The 16,714-nt window shown below is 44.0% G+C and overlaps 1 protein-coding gene across 3 annotated transcripts in view; it reads left to right on the top strand.

Moving 5' to 3' along the window:
* The window catches only part of LOC140481162 (cohesin subunit SA-2-like), a 151,897-nt gene that overhangs the window by 107,706 nt on the left and 27,477 nt on the right, over window positions 1-16,714 (top strand). For 2 of the 3 annotated variants that reach the window (XM_072576929.1, XM_072576930.1), the window contains exons 22-25: window positions 137-224; window positions 5,161-5,250; window positions 7,007-7,099; window positions 9,640-9,814. In XM_072576929.1, the coding sequence (XP_072433030.1) occupies window positions 137-224; window positions 5,161-5,250; window positions 7,007-7,099; window positions 9,640-9,814 (446 nt within the window). The remainder of the gene's footprint in view (window positions 1-136; window positions 225-5,160; window positions 5,251-7,006; window positions 7,100-9,639; window positions 9,815-16,714) is intronic. The other variant, XM_072576931.1, reaches the window with a different exon arrangement.

Genomic DNA, 16,714 nt, shown 5'->3' with positions numbered 1-16,714 from the left:
TTGAATTTGTGTGCTCCTGTCCCACAGTGCTATTGGTGCTGGTTTTGCTGCAATAAGTGAAAGCCTGGTATGAAAGGGAATGTGAGAGGTCAGCTTTCTAATAACGTGGCAAATTCCATTTTCTGCATGATTTCAGCGCTCATGATATAACTCGATGGAACCTGTTAAACAGCACCTGCAAACTGCTGAAGAGAGCCTTGGAGAATGGAAACATGCCTGAACAGGTGAGACATGGACTGGTACTACGACCATCCCTCATAGAACATATACATTTATCTTACTTGTTAATTCGCTGACTTTATATGCCAATCCTGTGTTTCAACTTAGAGTCATCGAGTCATAGAGACGTACAGCACGGAAACAGTCCCTTTGGTCCAACTCGTCCATGCCGACCAGATATCCTAAATTAATCTAGTCCCAAATGCCAGCACTTGGCCCCTGTCGCTCTAAACCCTTCCTACTCATATACCCATCCAGATTCGTTTTAAATGTTGTAATTGTTTCAGTCTCCAACAGATGTGAAGCAACTTCACCCCTCAAACTGATCGTCAACATGAGTGGTAATGTGATTTATATGATGCTCTTTGATTGATATTGTACAGTGTGCTCCCTGTAATAGAAACAGTCAGAGAAACTCTCCAGAATAGGGCAGGTTAACTCTGCATTGCTCTTGAGTGAGAGGAATGAATTCACTGGGAGATGTTGGTGTTGAGGAAGACAGCTTAGAGATTGTGAAAGGCCTTAAGGACAATATTGAACAAATGGGGACACATTTGAAGCCGGCCCTTAGGTAATGGGGAAGGTCCTGGTACATTTGACATGTACCACAGGGCAACACAAACTCTGTCTGTGTGCTCCTATCAATAACCCAAAGATCATAAGAACATCAGAAATTGTAGTAGGCCATTTGGCCTTTCCAGTCTGCCTCACCATTCAGGAGGTGGTATTCAGGAGGGCATTGCATAATTATTTGGATAGAAATTTTGTGCAAGAGTAAGGGGAAGAGGCAGAAGATGAGCAATAGGTGAAGATGCTCATTCATAGAGCTGGTGCAGGCACGTTGGGCCAAATGACCTCTTCTGCACCATAACAACATTTTTTTATTTTCTTATGGGACTAGGCCAACATTTATTGCCTCCATCTCTACTGGGCTTGAGAAGGTGGTGTTGAACTGCCTTCTTGAACTGCTGCAGCCCAGTTCTGTAATTCTGTTGTTCTATGAGGGTCATGGCTGATCTATACAAACTGACCTTGCAACCCTGTTCTGATATTCCTTGATTCTGCTGGTATCTTAAAATGCTATCATTCTTTGTTTTGAATACACTCAACAATGGAGCATCCAAACCCCTGCAGAGTAGAGAATTCCAAAGATTCACAGCCCCTTTCTCCTCAGAGACCCTGACTACTAGATTTAGACTCCCCATAGGGGGTGCATTTTCCCAGTATCTACTTTCAGATCTCCCAAGATAGGTGAAGTGATGGCCTAGTGGTATGACTGCTATACTATTAATCCAGAGACTCCGGTAATGTACTGGGAACCCGGGTTTGATTTCTGCCATGGCGGGATGGTGGAATTTGAATTCAATAATTAAAAGAAATCTGGAATTATCAGTCCTATGGTGACCGTGAAACCATTGTCAATTATTGGGGGAAAACCCATCTGGTTTACTAACGTTCTTTAGGGAAGGAAACTGCCATTCTTACCTGGTGGCTTGGGACCCACAGAAATGTGGTTGACTCTTAACAGATAGGGACAGGCAATAAAAGCTGGCTTAGCCAGTGACACCCACATTCCGTGAATGAACGATTAAAAGAAAATCTACCTTGAGTAAAGGTACATAGGCATAGTCCTACTAGGCCATAAAGCTGATCTCTTATTAGAGACATGACTGGGTGGTTTAACCTGAGGGTCACCACATCTCAGGTGAAGGGTGAGGTTGAGAAGGAGAGTCCTTCATAGTGACCTCAGGTGATGTTGGAATTGAACCCACACTGTTGGTGTCACTCTGGACCACAAACCAACTGTCTAGCCAAATGACCTAACTGGCCCCCAACTTTCTTAATAATTTTATAGGTTTGAATAAGGGTACCTCTCATTCTTTTACATTCTACAGCATAGGCGCAGTCTCTCGTTCTCTCTCTATAAGATAACCCCTGTGTTCCAGGCATCAGTTTAGGAGTCTTTGCTGCATTCGTTCTAAGTATTTCCTTAGGTTAAGAAACCAAAGCTGTAGACCAGGTGCGGTCTCACTATGGCTCCATGTAAATGCAGTAGTTACCTCCAATACTCCAATTCCTTAGCCACCTATCATTTGATTTACAAATCGCTTGCTGTAGCTGCATGTTCATTTATCTCTGATTCTACATTCACAAGACATGTATATGAAATCTCCACACCACCTCCAGCAAGAGGGCCACAAAACGTCATTCAGGGCAGCAGTTGGCCATTCAGCCCATCATACCTGCACTGGGGAGCTATTCGATTAATCTCCCACCCCAGCTTCATTCTCGTAGTTCTGAGAGAATTTTCAGGATTTCAAAACTATTCTTAGTCTGCTCCCATTACCCAGATCGGGCAGAACGATCAGATTCTTTTTATACCCTTGGAGATGCTCACCTGGTTCACATGACCTCATTGACTACATTCTGGGTGAGAAGGTCCATCTCCTTGACTTGTCATCAATTAACACCCTTTATGTAGTCAGTTCAAAACCCCTTTGTGACTCCATCCAGCCTCCACCTGGATTCCCTGCCTTCCTGGTGGGAGAGAAAAATTGCTCCTTTACCAAATAGGAAACTATGGCAACCTGCCACAAGATTGAGAGGAGAGGCTCTGGTTTGTCTTATCAAAATGCAGGACCTTGCATTTTTTATCAGAATTAAACTCCATCAGCCACTCCTTGGCCCACTGGTCCAGTTGATCAAGATCCTATTGTACTCTTAGACAACTTTCTTCACATTATGCCACCAATTTTGGAGTCACCTGCAAAATTACTAACCATACCTTTTATGTTCTCATCCAAATCACTTATATAAATGTCGAAAAGCAATGGACCCAGCACGGATCCTTACAGCACACTGCTGGGCACAGGCCTCCAACCTGAACAACAATCCACTACCACCACCCTCTGTCTCCTGCTGTCAAGCCAAATTTGTATACAATTGGCTAGCACTCCCTGGATCTCATGTGATCTGACTTTATTAACCAGTCTACCATGCAGAATCTTGTCAAAGGTCTTGCTAAAGTCCACATAGACAATACCTACCATTCTGCTTTCGGCTATCTTTTTGGTCACTTTTTCAAAAAACTCAATCAAGTTTGTGAGACACCATTTCCCACGCACAAAACCACAATGACTCTCGAATGCATGTAGATCCTGTCTCTCAGAATCACCTCCAACAACTTATCCACTACTGATTTCAGGCTCACCGGTCTGTAGCTCCCTGTTTTTTTTTTTCCCTTGCAGACATTTTTAAATAAAGGCACAACATTAGCCACCCTCCAGTCTTCCAGCTGCCAATGATACAAATTTCACTGCTAGGGGCCCCATGATTTCTTCCCACATTGTCCTGGGATACACTTAGTCACGTCCTAGGGATTTATCTACCTTTATGCATAATAAGACCTCTCTCACCTCCTCTTCTGTAATGTGGACCCTACTCAGGACCTCACTATTTATTTCCAGAAGTTCCCTAGCTTCCATGCCTTACACTACAGGAAATACTGATGTGAAATATCCATTTAGGATCTCACACATTTCCTGTGGTTCCACACATGGATGGCCACATTGATCTTTAAGGGGCCCTATTCTTTCCCTCGTCACTTTTTTGCTCTTAATCTACTTGTAGAATCTCTTTGGATTCTCCTTAATCTTATCTGCCAAAGCAATCTCATGTCCCCTTTTTGCCTTCCTGATTTTTATAGAACATAGAAAATTGCTGACTCATCACCTTTGACCCCTGCCTTGGTCAAGCTTCGATCTGTCACTGCCTTAAAAATCAATCAGCCAGCCTGCACCACCTTCTGAGAAGACTCCTTGGGAGAAATTATTCCTCCTCATCTTAGTCTTCAATGGGGGAAATTATATATTTAAACAAAAACAGAAATTGCCGGGGAAACTCAGCAGTTCTGGCAGCCAAGAGAGAAATACATAATGTTTTAAGTTGAGTGACACTTCACAGCCGCACTCGAAACATTAACTCTGATGTCCCCCAACAGATATTGCCACATCTGCTGAATTTTAGATTTCCTGCTTCCACAGTTCTTTGTTTTACTTTTTTTTAAACTTTGCCAGCTGTGAGTAGACTCTTAACTATTGTAAAGGGGGCAGATAGAGTTAATATTGAGGAGTGCCTGATGAACCACCCACTGTGATGATGTCTTACGAACTGGTGGGCAGAACGGCTTAGATTCTCGAAGGAGTGAAACCTGACAGCAAGTCCTCCTCCAAATCTCTGGAGCTGTGTGTCTCATATTAATGTGACTAGTTGCTGACATGTGGTAAACTATATCTTGTTAACAACAAAATCTTCTTCTAGTTAGACCAGGGAGTAGACCAGGCAGCATGGTGTCTGAGTGGTTAGCACTGCTGCCCCACAGTGCCAGGAATCTGGATTCAATTCCAGCTTCCGGTGACCGTCTGTGGAGGTTGTACGTTCCTCTCTGTGTGACTAGTGGGTTTCCTCCACAGTCCAAAGATGTCCATAGCTACCTGGATTGGTCATGCCAAATGGCCCACCGTGTCCAGGGATGTGTAGGTTAGGTGGATTAGCCATTGCAAATGCCAGGATAACAGGGGGTTGGGTGTGGGTGGGATGCTTTCTGAAGGTTTGGAGTGGACTCAATGGGCTGAATGGCTTGCGTCCACGCTGTAGGGATTCCAAGGATTACCTTCTACCACACTAGCTCAAGCTGGTCCTGTGATCCCAACACTGAAACGAGTTAGTGAAAGCAAAACTAACCCATGGAGGGCTGGAGACTTAGCAAATGCCCAAGCAAACTGCTCAGCTTAAGGGCGATTAGGGATGGAGAATAAATGCCAGCTTTGACAGGGATGTCCACATTCTATAAAGGAAAGAAAAATGTATTGATGAAGCCCCATTTACCTTTAATATAATATTAAAAATGATGTTTACAAGTGTATTTTCCTGTTCTTGCAGATTATCGTTCAGGCAATCCTCTGTAGCTATTATTACATCATGTGGCAGCTCTCGAAAGTATCTGAAGGTGATTCCTCCAAGGTACAGGATGTGAGTTTTCCCCCGTTATTTTGTACAAACTTATGAAGAAGGAACAACAGTAGACCATTCAGCCCCTCACAAACGTTCCGCCATTCAGTAAAATCATAGTCGATCTGATTACAGACTCAAATCCATCTTCCCACCTGCCTCTGATAACCTTCCGCCTCCTTGCTCGACAAGAAAGTATCTATCCCTGCTTTAAAAAATATTCTGGAACTCTGTCAGCTTTTCAGAAAGGGAGTTCCAAACGCTCACACCTTTGAGAGAAAGAAAATGGCTGTACCGTTTAAATGGACGACCCATTACATTTTCTGATGTGGAGGTGCCAATGTTGGACTGGAGCGGACAAAGTCAGAATTCACATGACACCAGGTCATAGTCCAATTATTTGAAATCACAAGCTTGCAGTTTCTGCTCGGCGACTCTGCATTGTTGTGCATGTTGAAGGCCACCTTGGAGGAGGTGTACCTGAAGACTGGAGATCTTGTGTTCGTGTTGCGCTACACGTGACCTCACCAAACGGTTCTGTGTCTGTAAAATCTTCACTGTTCTGATCTCTGATCTTCGTTAAACGTGCTCCAGCCCTTTCTTACTCTTCTAAGCTTCAGGAGATGTAAGCCTTGGCTTTTCCTTATGGGAGGACAGCCATCTCCAATTCCAGGGCCTTTAGTCTAGGAAGCCTTGTCTGAACATCCTTCCCTAAACAAAGTGAACAATTCTCCACATATTACTCCAATGTGGTCTCACCAGTATAACCGAAGGAGAACCTCCCTACTTGTATATTCAATTACTTTCAGAATAAATAACAACATGCTGTTAGCTTTCCTAATTACTTGCAGTACCTTTTGTGATTCATGCAAAATGACTGAGGACACCAGATACCTCTGCATCTCAGACCTTCACTAATGCTACAATGAAAGCAGAAATTGCTGGAGAAGCTCAGCAAGTCTGGCAGCATTAGTTCAGAAGAAGAGTCACTGGACTCAAAACATTGGACTCTGCTTTCTCTCCATAGATGCTGCCAGACCTCTTGGGTTTCTCCAGCAATTTCTGTTTTTGTTTCTTATTTCCAGTGTCTGCAGCTATATATTTTATGTTAATAATATGATCCCCTATCATCCTACCAAAATGGACAATTTCACTTAATCCTACTGTATAATGCATTTGCCACATCTTTGGCACTCATTTAACCTATCTATATCCATTTTGTAGCCTGCTTATAACGTCTTCACTATATAACAGGGATACTCACTCTATTAAGATACAACATGAACTGCTCAGCTCTCCATTTGCACAGAAGGCAGCCATTTGGCCGACCTTAGTTGCCCTGATTCTTTTGAAAGAGATTTCCCATGAATTGTGCTCCCCAGCACTTACCACACCCCTGAAACTTTTTTTCAAGTATATATCCAAATCCTCCTGCCAGTAGAGACAGTTGCTCCATATCTATCATTGCCTATCTATCTACCTATATTTGAGTATCTCCTTGACCCTCTGTGATCTAAGGAAAATAACTAATGTTGGGTGATGTTATGGAGATAGTAAGTAATCTTAGTGATAGAATGAATGTGTGAACATAAGACTTGCTTGCCAGCTTTCACAGGTGGGCTGTGTTGATACTGTTCCACACCTTTTTGCCATTGGTGAAAGAAGGCGATGTCACCTTCAAGAAGCTAACTGGGCAATCGCAACAATGCAAGGCAGGCACAGGATGTTCCCCTTGTTTTTTTTCTCCTGGTCTAAAGCTTATTTTGTTTCTGTGCAGAGCGTGAAAGTGTCACTGAGGAAGCAGATGAGGGGATTCTGCCACATTTGCAGACAGTTCCTAAATAATCCCAGCAGCACCGTCAAAGAGCAGGTCAGTGTGGACAAGGTCAGCTCAAAAAGGCCGAGTGGGCAGGTCTCGGGGCCCATGTAGACTGGACCAGCAGCCACAGACTGGTCACAACATGGGAAAGTAGGCCATTCAGCCCAACTATCCCTGTTGGCCTCCTGGACATGCTGAGATTGAGTGGTTTTCATCAACTTGATTGTCAATCCTTCCAAGTCTGTTGAAGATGCTGGGAGTAGTGGGGCGACACACTGAGGCTGGGGTTGGTCTTTTGTGGTTTCTTGTGCTCTGCCCTATCCATAAAGCCATGCGCTGCCATTAGACCAACCTGTTAGTTTGTAATTTATTCTCAGATTGCTGACCAATAACTGCCCTTGAGACCGAGGTGGTGAGCTGCCTTCCGCGATGGCTGCAGTCCATTTGGTGTTGACTTTTGACTTTTTATAATAGTGGATTTCCACCACTATTCGATTCAGTTTAATTCACTGCTGCCTTGCTGGGTTGTTTCTGAGAACAGTCACAAGTTGGTGGCACGGTGGCACAGTGGTTAGCACTGCTGCCTCACAGCGCCAGAGACCCGGGTTCAATTCCCACCTCAGGCGAATGACTGACTGTGTGGAATTTGCACATTCTCCCAGTGTCTGCGTGCGTTTCCTCCGAGTGCTCTGGTTTCCTCCCACAGTCCAAAAATGTGCAGCTTAGGTGAATTGGCCATGCTCAATTGCCCAGAGTGTTAGGTGAAGGGGTAAATGTAGGGGAATGGGTCTGGGTGGGTTGCGCTTTGGCGGGTTGGTGTGGACTTGTTGGGCCGAAGGGCCTGTTTCCACACTGTAAGTAATCTAATCTAAAGTCAGTCCCATTGCTGTGGTTCTGGAATCACAGTGTCAGTCAGACTAAGTAAAGCAGGACCCTGACCTTGCCATGGCCAGTCATTTTAACACAGCATCCTGCTCACATGCCCACATGTCTGTCCTCGGCATGTTGCAGTGTTCCAGTGGATCACAGCACAAACTGGAGGAAGAACATCTCTTCTTCAGATTAGGCACTTTACAACCTTCTGGAGTTAATATTGAGTTCAACACCTCCTCCATTGTGAACCATTTCTTCCCTTTCTTTCTGCTCCTCTGTCTTACAGTCTTATTAGCATGTGTTCGCCTCCCCCCATTCTGGTTATTGTCCTTTTAAGTCTGACAATTAGACACACCATTGTTCTGCCATTCTCACAATCCCATTCCCATGAACTATCAATATCCTTTCTCCACCCACTACCCCCACACTTCCCACCCCTCCCCAACTAAAGCATTAATGTTGCCCCCTCTGTAGGTCACTTTAGCTCTGATGAAGTCTAGATTTGAAACATTAGCTTGCTCTCCCTCCATAGATGCTGACCCGCTGTGATCTCCAGCACTTGTGGTTTTCAGACTAGGTAAAGCTGGCTGGTGAAAGTGAGGACTGCAGATGCTGTAGATCAGAGTCGAGAGTGTGTTGCTGGAAAAGCACAACAGGTCAGGCCGGGCCCTTCATCAGGCATGAAGCTGGAAGCCACAGGGCGGACAGATAAATGGGAGCCCCACCCCTCTCCTCAGCCTCTGATGCCCCAGGGAAAACAGCCCCAGCCTATTCAGCCTCTCCCTACAGCTCAAACTCTCCAATCCTGGCAACATCCTTGTAAATCTTTCCTGAACTCTTTCAAGTTTCACAACATCCTTCCTACAGAGGGAGACCAGAATTGCACACAGTGTTCCAAAAGTGGCCTAACTAATCTCTTGTACAGCCACAACATGACCTCCCAACTCCTACAGTCAATGCACTGACCAAAAAAGGAAAGTCTACCAAACGCCGCCTTCACTATCCTATCTATCTGTGACTCCACTTCCAAGGAGCTATGAACCTGCACTCCAAGGTCTCTTTGTTCAGCAACACTCTAAACCTAACCAAAGTCAAATCCCACCAGCACCTGAGGTGAGACTTGAACCTGCATCTCCAGAGAATAAGGCTCTGCATTACCAGTCCAGTGATCTGTTCCAGCAAAAACAAGGTGAACACCAGCAGGGATAGGGATGTCCTTCAGTTCCCTCATGGAGCTCAAGAAGTGAACTGAGAGAGTTGCAGATTACCCTGATGCTGATCCATTATTGGCTCCACTACCCCGCAGGCCAGTTGGAATCAGCCAACTTCCAGAATCCAACTGCGGATCGGAGTGGGGGATGAGCAGCATTTCTGCAGGATTTGCCAACTCTAGTTGGAGAGATTCCTGGAAGTTTTATCATTGGCCCTTTTACCTTCACCACCCAACCCCCTTCCCCTCAAAGAAAATAAATGGAAAATTAGGCATAATTTTGAAATGGATGCAGCGTTTTTGCTGGGCTTTATTTGAAGTGATGACCTGGGGATTAATGTTTAAATTCAAGATTCAAATCCTCAGGTGATGCTGGAAACTCCCTTCCATTGCCAATAGTCTGTGTTCCATGGGTTCTTAATGCCTAGCTAACAATTGATGCTTCCCCCTCTATCAACTGTGTTTTCGTTTTCTCCAATGGCTGAGAGATGTTTATGCCCCTCTCCAGGCCTTCATCATTCTGTGTGATCTCCTGCTGGTTTTCAGCCATGAGGAACCACCCATTGGTTCTGAAATGGTCGAGCCATTTGCCTATATCCCAGAGGAGTCCCTGCAGACAGAGCTTGTGGCCTTCGTCCTGGATCATGTTTTCATCGCCCGAGACAGCGGTCACCCTGACAACGGTAAGCTGTAGTGACGGCAACTGGGCTGTTCCTCTGAACTGAGGCCTTGCAAATTTTATTTATTTATTCTCTCGTGGGGTGTGGGTGTCTCATTAATGTTGTTGCCTGATGCCCTTGAACTGTATAGCCTACCAGAGGACATTTGAGAGTCGGTTATGGTCGGCCTGGAATCACATGTAGGCCAGACTGGGTACGACTGGCCAATTTCCTTCTCTAAAGGACATTAATGAATCCACAGGATCCTTATGGCCATCGATGATGGTTTCATGGTCACTATCGCCGAAGCTAGCTTAGATTCCAGTTCATTAACTGAATCGAAATTTATGAATAGGAAGGGTTTAGAAGGATATGGGCCAAGTGCTGGCAAAAAGGACTTTTTAGGTTAGGATATCTGGTCGGCATGGACAAGTTGGATCGAAGGGTCTGATTCCGTGCTGTACATTTCGATGACTCTGTGGTGGTATTTGAACCTCATAAAGCCAGGACTCCTAGCTGGTAACTGAATCACTTGATAACTTGTAGTATTCCAGGAATCAGATCTCCGAGACTTTAATGCCAGGGCTCCTTGTGCATTGAGATGTATTTTTGCGTGTGACCGCCTTGCCACTCCATCCAAGATCAAACAAGGTTCTCTTCCTCGCCTGAAGTTATTGACTTCCAACCAGGGGAGTAAAACACAGGAAATGTTGGAGATGTGGCAGTGTCTGTGGAGACAGAAACAGAGTTAACTCTTAACTCCGCTGTGACTCCTCTTCTTCAGATGAAGAACTCTGAAGAGTTTTGTTACAGAGTTCCAGACGTTGCAGTCTAAGAGGAGAATTGGATTCAAAATGTTAAACTCTGTTTCTCTCTCCACAGAAGCTTCTGAGTTTCTGCAGCAACTTTCAACTTCAGGTTTTCAGCACCTGCAGGACTTTGATTTCTACCTGGGGCTTGATTCCTTGAGTTTCCTCGGGTTGTCTCGCCCTTACTCTCTGAAGCCAGATGGCAGGCAGTTGTCACCTCTAAGAGGCAGTGGTTGGTCCAGTCTTCATGCGGTGCCAGATGAGATTCACTGAGCAGCAATCAGTCTGGAATTCCCTGGCACTGTCATCGTTATTGTGTCATGGGGGTCCCTGAGATCCATTGAAATAACTAAGACTGTTGATTGGACCTGGACCCTTCCTACTGTATCTCTGCAACTGTCTGGGCGATGCCATTAATAACTGGGCTTTCCAGAGATCATCTCCTACTTTGTAAAATAAACCATTGGGGCCACTGGCCACGGTCAGGGTATTGACTCTGTAGTTGTTCATAACCATCAGAACAGTGGCAACACTGATAATGCACACGTCTAGCTGGAAAGCCTGAAGTTATGAAAGATGCCATATAAATGCACATGTTCTTTTCTAATTAAATGGCCATGTGGACCTCTGGTTGTGCTGCCTCCCTGTCACAATGTTGCTTTCTCCTGCATTTTAAAGACAGGATGAACATGGAAGGCTATGGGCCAAGTGCTAGAAAGTGCCAGGGTCACCAAACCCAAAACATTAACTCTGATTCCTCTTCACAGATGCTGCCAGATCTGCTGAGCTTTTCCAGAAATATTTGCTCGAAAGTGGGACCAGTATAGATTTTAGAGTTGTTGTGCTCGGTACGGACTCGATGGGTTGAAGGGCCTCTACTGTACTGTCTGATTCTATGACTTGCGCAGTTTTGGAAGATTCAATATAAAAGTACACTTTGCAAATTGTACTCTCACTCTTGGAACAATGGATTTTAACCATCCAGTTAAGCATCTTAAGCTGCCAGGCTTAATAGAGTTGTAGAAATGTACAGCACAGAAACAGTCGCTTTAGTCCAACTTGTCCATGCCGACCAGATATCCCAACATAATATAGTCCGATTTTCCAGCATTTGGCCCAATTCCCTCCAAACCCTTTCTATTCATATACCCCTCCAGATGCCTCTTAAATGTTGCAATTGTACCAGCCTCCTCCACTTCCTCTGACAGCTCATTCCATGCACATATCACCCTCTGTGTGAAAACATTGCCCCTTAGGTCTTTTTTATATCTTTCCCTTCTCACCCTAACCCTATGCCGTCTAGTTCTGGACTCTCCCACCTTGGGGAAAAGACCTTGTCTATTTACCCTACCTATGCCTCTCATGATAAGGTCACCCCTCAGCCTTTGATGATCCAGGGAAAACAGCCCCAGCCTATTCAGCCTCTCCCTATAGCTCAAATCCCTATTTGCAACATCCTTGTAAATCCTTTCTGAACCCTTTCAAGTTTCACAACATCCTTACTATATCAGGGAGACCAGGATGTAGAAAGGAAACATCGATCAAAAGACCATAAGATATAGGAGCAGAATAGGCCAATTGGTCCATTAAGTCTGCTCTGTCATTCAATTATGGCTGATATGTTTCTCAACCCCATTCTCCTGCCTTCTCCCTGTAACCCTTAATCTCCTTGCTAATCAAGAGCCTAGATATCTCTGTCTTAAATACACTCAACGACTTGACCTCCACAGCCCTCTGGGGCAACGATTTACTACTCTCTGCTGAAGAAATTCCTCCTCATCTCAGTTCTAAAGGGTCATCCCTTAACTCTGAGGCTGTGCCCTCAGGTCCTAGTCTGTCCTATTAATGGAAATGTCTTCATCATGTCCATTCTATCCAGGCCTTCAGTATTTTGGAAGTTTCATTCAGATCCCCCTCATCCTTCTAAACTCCATTGAATACAAACCCAGTGTCCTTACCTACTCCTCGTATGACAAGCCCTTCATCCTCTGGATCATTCTTGTAAACATCCTTCAATGCCAGCACATCCTTCCTTAGATGTGGGGCCCAGAACTACTCATAATATTCCAAATGCCCATTTGTCCAGAGCCTTATACAGCCTCAGCTGTACATCTCTGCTCTTCTATTCCAGCCTGCTTGAAATGAATGTAAACTTTACATTTGCCTTCCTAACTGTCAACTGAATCTGCCTGTTAACTTGAGGAGAATCCTGAACTAGGACTCCCAAGTCCCTTGAACTTGACTTCCAAAGTCTTTCCCCATTTTGAAAATATTATATGCCTCTATTCCTCCTACCAAAGTGCATAACCTCACATTTTACCACATTGTATTCCATCTGCCATATATTTCATTAGCCTGTTTATAATCAACATATAGGTCAAGATGCTTCTAATTAAACTAATTACTAACTTGGAATTGAAAAAAATACTTAATGTTATATCTTTGGATTGGTTGGAGCACAGCAAGAGGCCATTTAGTTGTTCTGTCCTCACCAGCTGTGTGCAAGAACAATTCAGCCAGCCTGTCCTTTAACAATTCTTTTCTCGTTGTGGGTATAGTTTGTATGATGAACACCAGGTGGCAGTCACACTCCACACTGACTTTGTTCTCACCTCTTTCAAGTAAGGGTAAAGATTAAGTGACAATCTCTCTGCCCACATTGGGGAATTGGGGAGGTCACTTGGGCTGATTTGGGCCACTGTGCAAGTTTATTGTGGAGACTCTCCATTTTTCTTCCTTTAGAAGTTTCATAAATATGGAAATAATGGTGTTTTATTCAAGGCACAAGTTCACAGTCCACATGCTGATTTGAAACATAGAAACTATGGAACAGGAGTAGGCCATTCAGCCATTATCATGGCTGACCATCTAATTCAGTCCCTTGATTCTGCTTTCTCCCCATTCCCATAAAGATCCCGTTAGCCCTAAGAACTATATTTAAAGTCTGAGTTAGATCAAACAATTTATATATATTTCAAAGAATCAAATTAAAATCCCATGATAAATAAAGATGAACAAATTCAGCTGAAATCAGGGAAATGGTGGGTGAGATAGTAAAAGAATGAATATTAAATTGAAATAATGTTAAAATGCAAACCATTACACTATTTGTACTTTATAGACATTATTTCAATCTTAGCTGGTATTTTTTGGTAAGGGCAGCTCCTTTGTGAGTGAGACTAATGTGTGCAACATCAGGTTTCAACCCTTCTTATGACTGAGATTCTTCCTCTGTCATTCAATAACCAGGGCAGCATCTGCCTCCAAGATAAAGGCAGATGCAAAGTATTAATTTAACACCTCCAAATGTAAATCCCCTTTTTGGTCCCTAATTGGTCTCATTCCTTTCATTGTTGACCTGCTTGTAGAAGTCTTTTGGGATTTCTCTTTTTGTTAGCTGCCAGTATTTTATCATAATCCCTCTTTGCTTCTGTTATTTGCCTCCTTATGAGCCTTGTGTATCAACCTTTGCTCTCGATTGTATTTATCACTATGTTCCTTATCTCCAATTTCTATACTCCCTCACTTGTGGCACTGGCAGTAATCTGGAGATTGTTTTTGAGGTCTTGCTTACCAATTTTCTACTTAGCACCCTATGTTCCAATCGCAAGACCACTCTCCCATTCCTCTGTATATTGTTGGGCCAGTGTGGACTGTGGCCTCCGGAGGACTCTAGACCCATGAAGGCAGCAAACCATCCTGGAGTTATGGTGATACTTACAGATCTGTTTGTCTGCTTCCCGAGCTAAAATTCCCCTGCCCTCCTATACAGCTGGGCACCCCACGGTGCTACGTGTTTTGTCATTTCTGCACTCTCCCACCGATCTATTGCCCTCACGATCATTGGTGTGGCAACCAGAACCTCACACGGTATTCCATCTCTGGCCTAACCAATGTTTTATGAAGTTGTAATAAGGCTTCCTTGCTCCTATCTTCTATTCCCTGGCTATGAAGGCAAGCATCCCGTGTGCTTTCTTCCCCACTCTGTCTATCTGTGCTGAAACCTTCCGGGATCTGTGGACTTGTACACCAAGGTCCCTTTCTTCCTCAGTACTCCCTCGGCACCTACCATTTATGGTGCAAATCCTGCCCTTATTAGACCTCCTAAAAATGCATCACCTTGCACCTATCGCGATTAAATTCCATCTGCCTTTGCCTTGCCCAGTTCACCAGCTGATCAATATCCGACTGTATCCTGAAACCATTCTACTCACTGTCAACATCAAATGTGGGCGGCACGGTGGCACAGTGGTTACCACTGCTGCCTCACAGCGCCAGAGACCCGAGTTCAATTCCCGCCTCAGGCGACTGACTGTGTGGAGTTTGCACGTTCTCCCCGTGTCTGCGTGGGTTTCCTCCGGGTGCTCCGGTTTCCTCCCACAGTCCAAAGATGTGCAGGTCAGGTGAATTGGCCGTGCTAAATTGCCCGTAGTGTTAGGTAAGGGGTAGATGTAGGGGTATGGGTGGGTTGCGCTTTGGCGGGGCGGTGTGGACTTGTTGGGCCGAAGGGCCTGTTTCCACACTGTAAGTAATCTAATCTAATCTAATCACATTTTGTGTCATCTGTGAATGTTCCTTCTACATTCACATCCAAGTTGTAAATGTAAAGAACAAACAGCACTGATCCCTGTGGTATACCACTGGTCACCCATTACAAAAACACCCTCCCTTAACACCATTTGCTTCCTATTCTGAAAGGAAGGGATATTCTCCCTGGCATTCTTAACTCATCCACAGTAAAACAGATGATCTCCGTGCTGGTTTGGGGTTTTGCTGTGGATAAATTAGTTGCTGTGTTTCCTTCATTAGAACCAGTGACTAATCTTCAAAATGGCTTAATTGGCTGCAAAATTCTGAGTCGAAAAGTGTGGCACTGGAAAAGCACAGCAGGTCAGGCAGCATCTGAGGAGCAGGAGAGTTGACGTTTCGGGCATGTGTTCGGAATGTTTGGTGGGGGTGGGGTGGGCGAGGGCGGAAGGGGTCTCAGAGATAAATAGGAGGTTGGGGGTGGGGGCAAGGTAGCTGGAAAGTTGATAAAATTCTGAGATTGTTTAAGTTCACAGATGGGGAGTAGGTAAGGAATCCAACAATAAGTCATATCCATGAGCACTGTTGAGGTAGGTTTTAATGAGTAGATATGAGAGACTCTGGCTTGAGCTGTGATCTAACTGTGATTTAACTCAGCCTTTATATACTAATGCTATGCTCAGAGATTGGAACTTATACAGCACACAGTGTGCTGCTCTGTAGCCTTACTATTGTACAAGGTCTATTAAAAAAACATTGTTTAAAAGATATTAGCCTTGAGCGTATGTCAAGAACTCAAACTGGACCTGATCCAAGCCTCAATTCTTTGTTGCATTCAGAATTTTGGAGATTGGGTGTGGATTTGCTGAGAATATTCTTAAATTCACACCATCTCCTGGTCTTGTATTTGCTGTTTTTCTGCAATCTATAAAGTTGCTACAATGAAATTTCTTTTAATAAAGGATACAGTATGAAGTAGTTTATCGTTATATGTACACACTGGTTATGATTGATGTTTGCACTTATTGATAGAGTTCCAAGACTGCATTATGTTAGCGATGGAAGCCTGCAAACAGACAGGGCTGTGACTGGTACAATTCTTTTGCTTCATTTAGTTTCTGGGACTAGGATGCTTCAGTGTGTGAAAATGAACATTAACTGATAACACAATAAAACACAATGATGGTGTTGCAATAGGAGAATTGTAAATGGTATTAGGCTCCCTCTTTTCCTGATGATTTTATTTTGAGTAACTTTTGGACTGTACATTCCAATGGAATCATCCTTGGCAGAGGTTTAACTTCACTTAATATATATTAATAGAGTACTCTCTGAAACTGCAATAAAACACAGCTCAGATAAATTGAGAAAGTTAAAAAAAAGTCTCCATTTATTGAAGAGACAGATTTTTAATACATACATGTTATATACCATAGAATATAGGAAATAGAAACAGCTATAGGCAGTTTGGCCCCTCTAGCCTCCTCCATTGTTGTTCCCTATGAGGGGCATCTGATAGATGGACAAACCAGAGTAAACACAGGAAAGATTTTCCCATGATCAGGGAGTCCAAACCAGGGGTTATAGT

This window comes from Chiloscyllium punctatum, chromosome 9, assembly GCF_047496795.1.
Source record: "Chiloscyllium punctatum isolate Juve2018m chromosome 9, sChiPun1.3, whole genome shotgun sequence".
NCBI lineage: Eukaryota > Metazoa > Chordata > Chondrichthyes > Orectolobiformes > Hemiscylliidae > Chiloscyllium > Chiloscyllium punctatum.
Note: the sequence above shows the minus strand (reverse complement) of the source record. Positions and strands in the feature narration are given on the sequence as shown.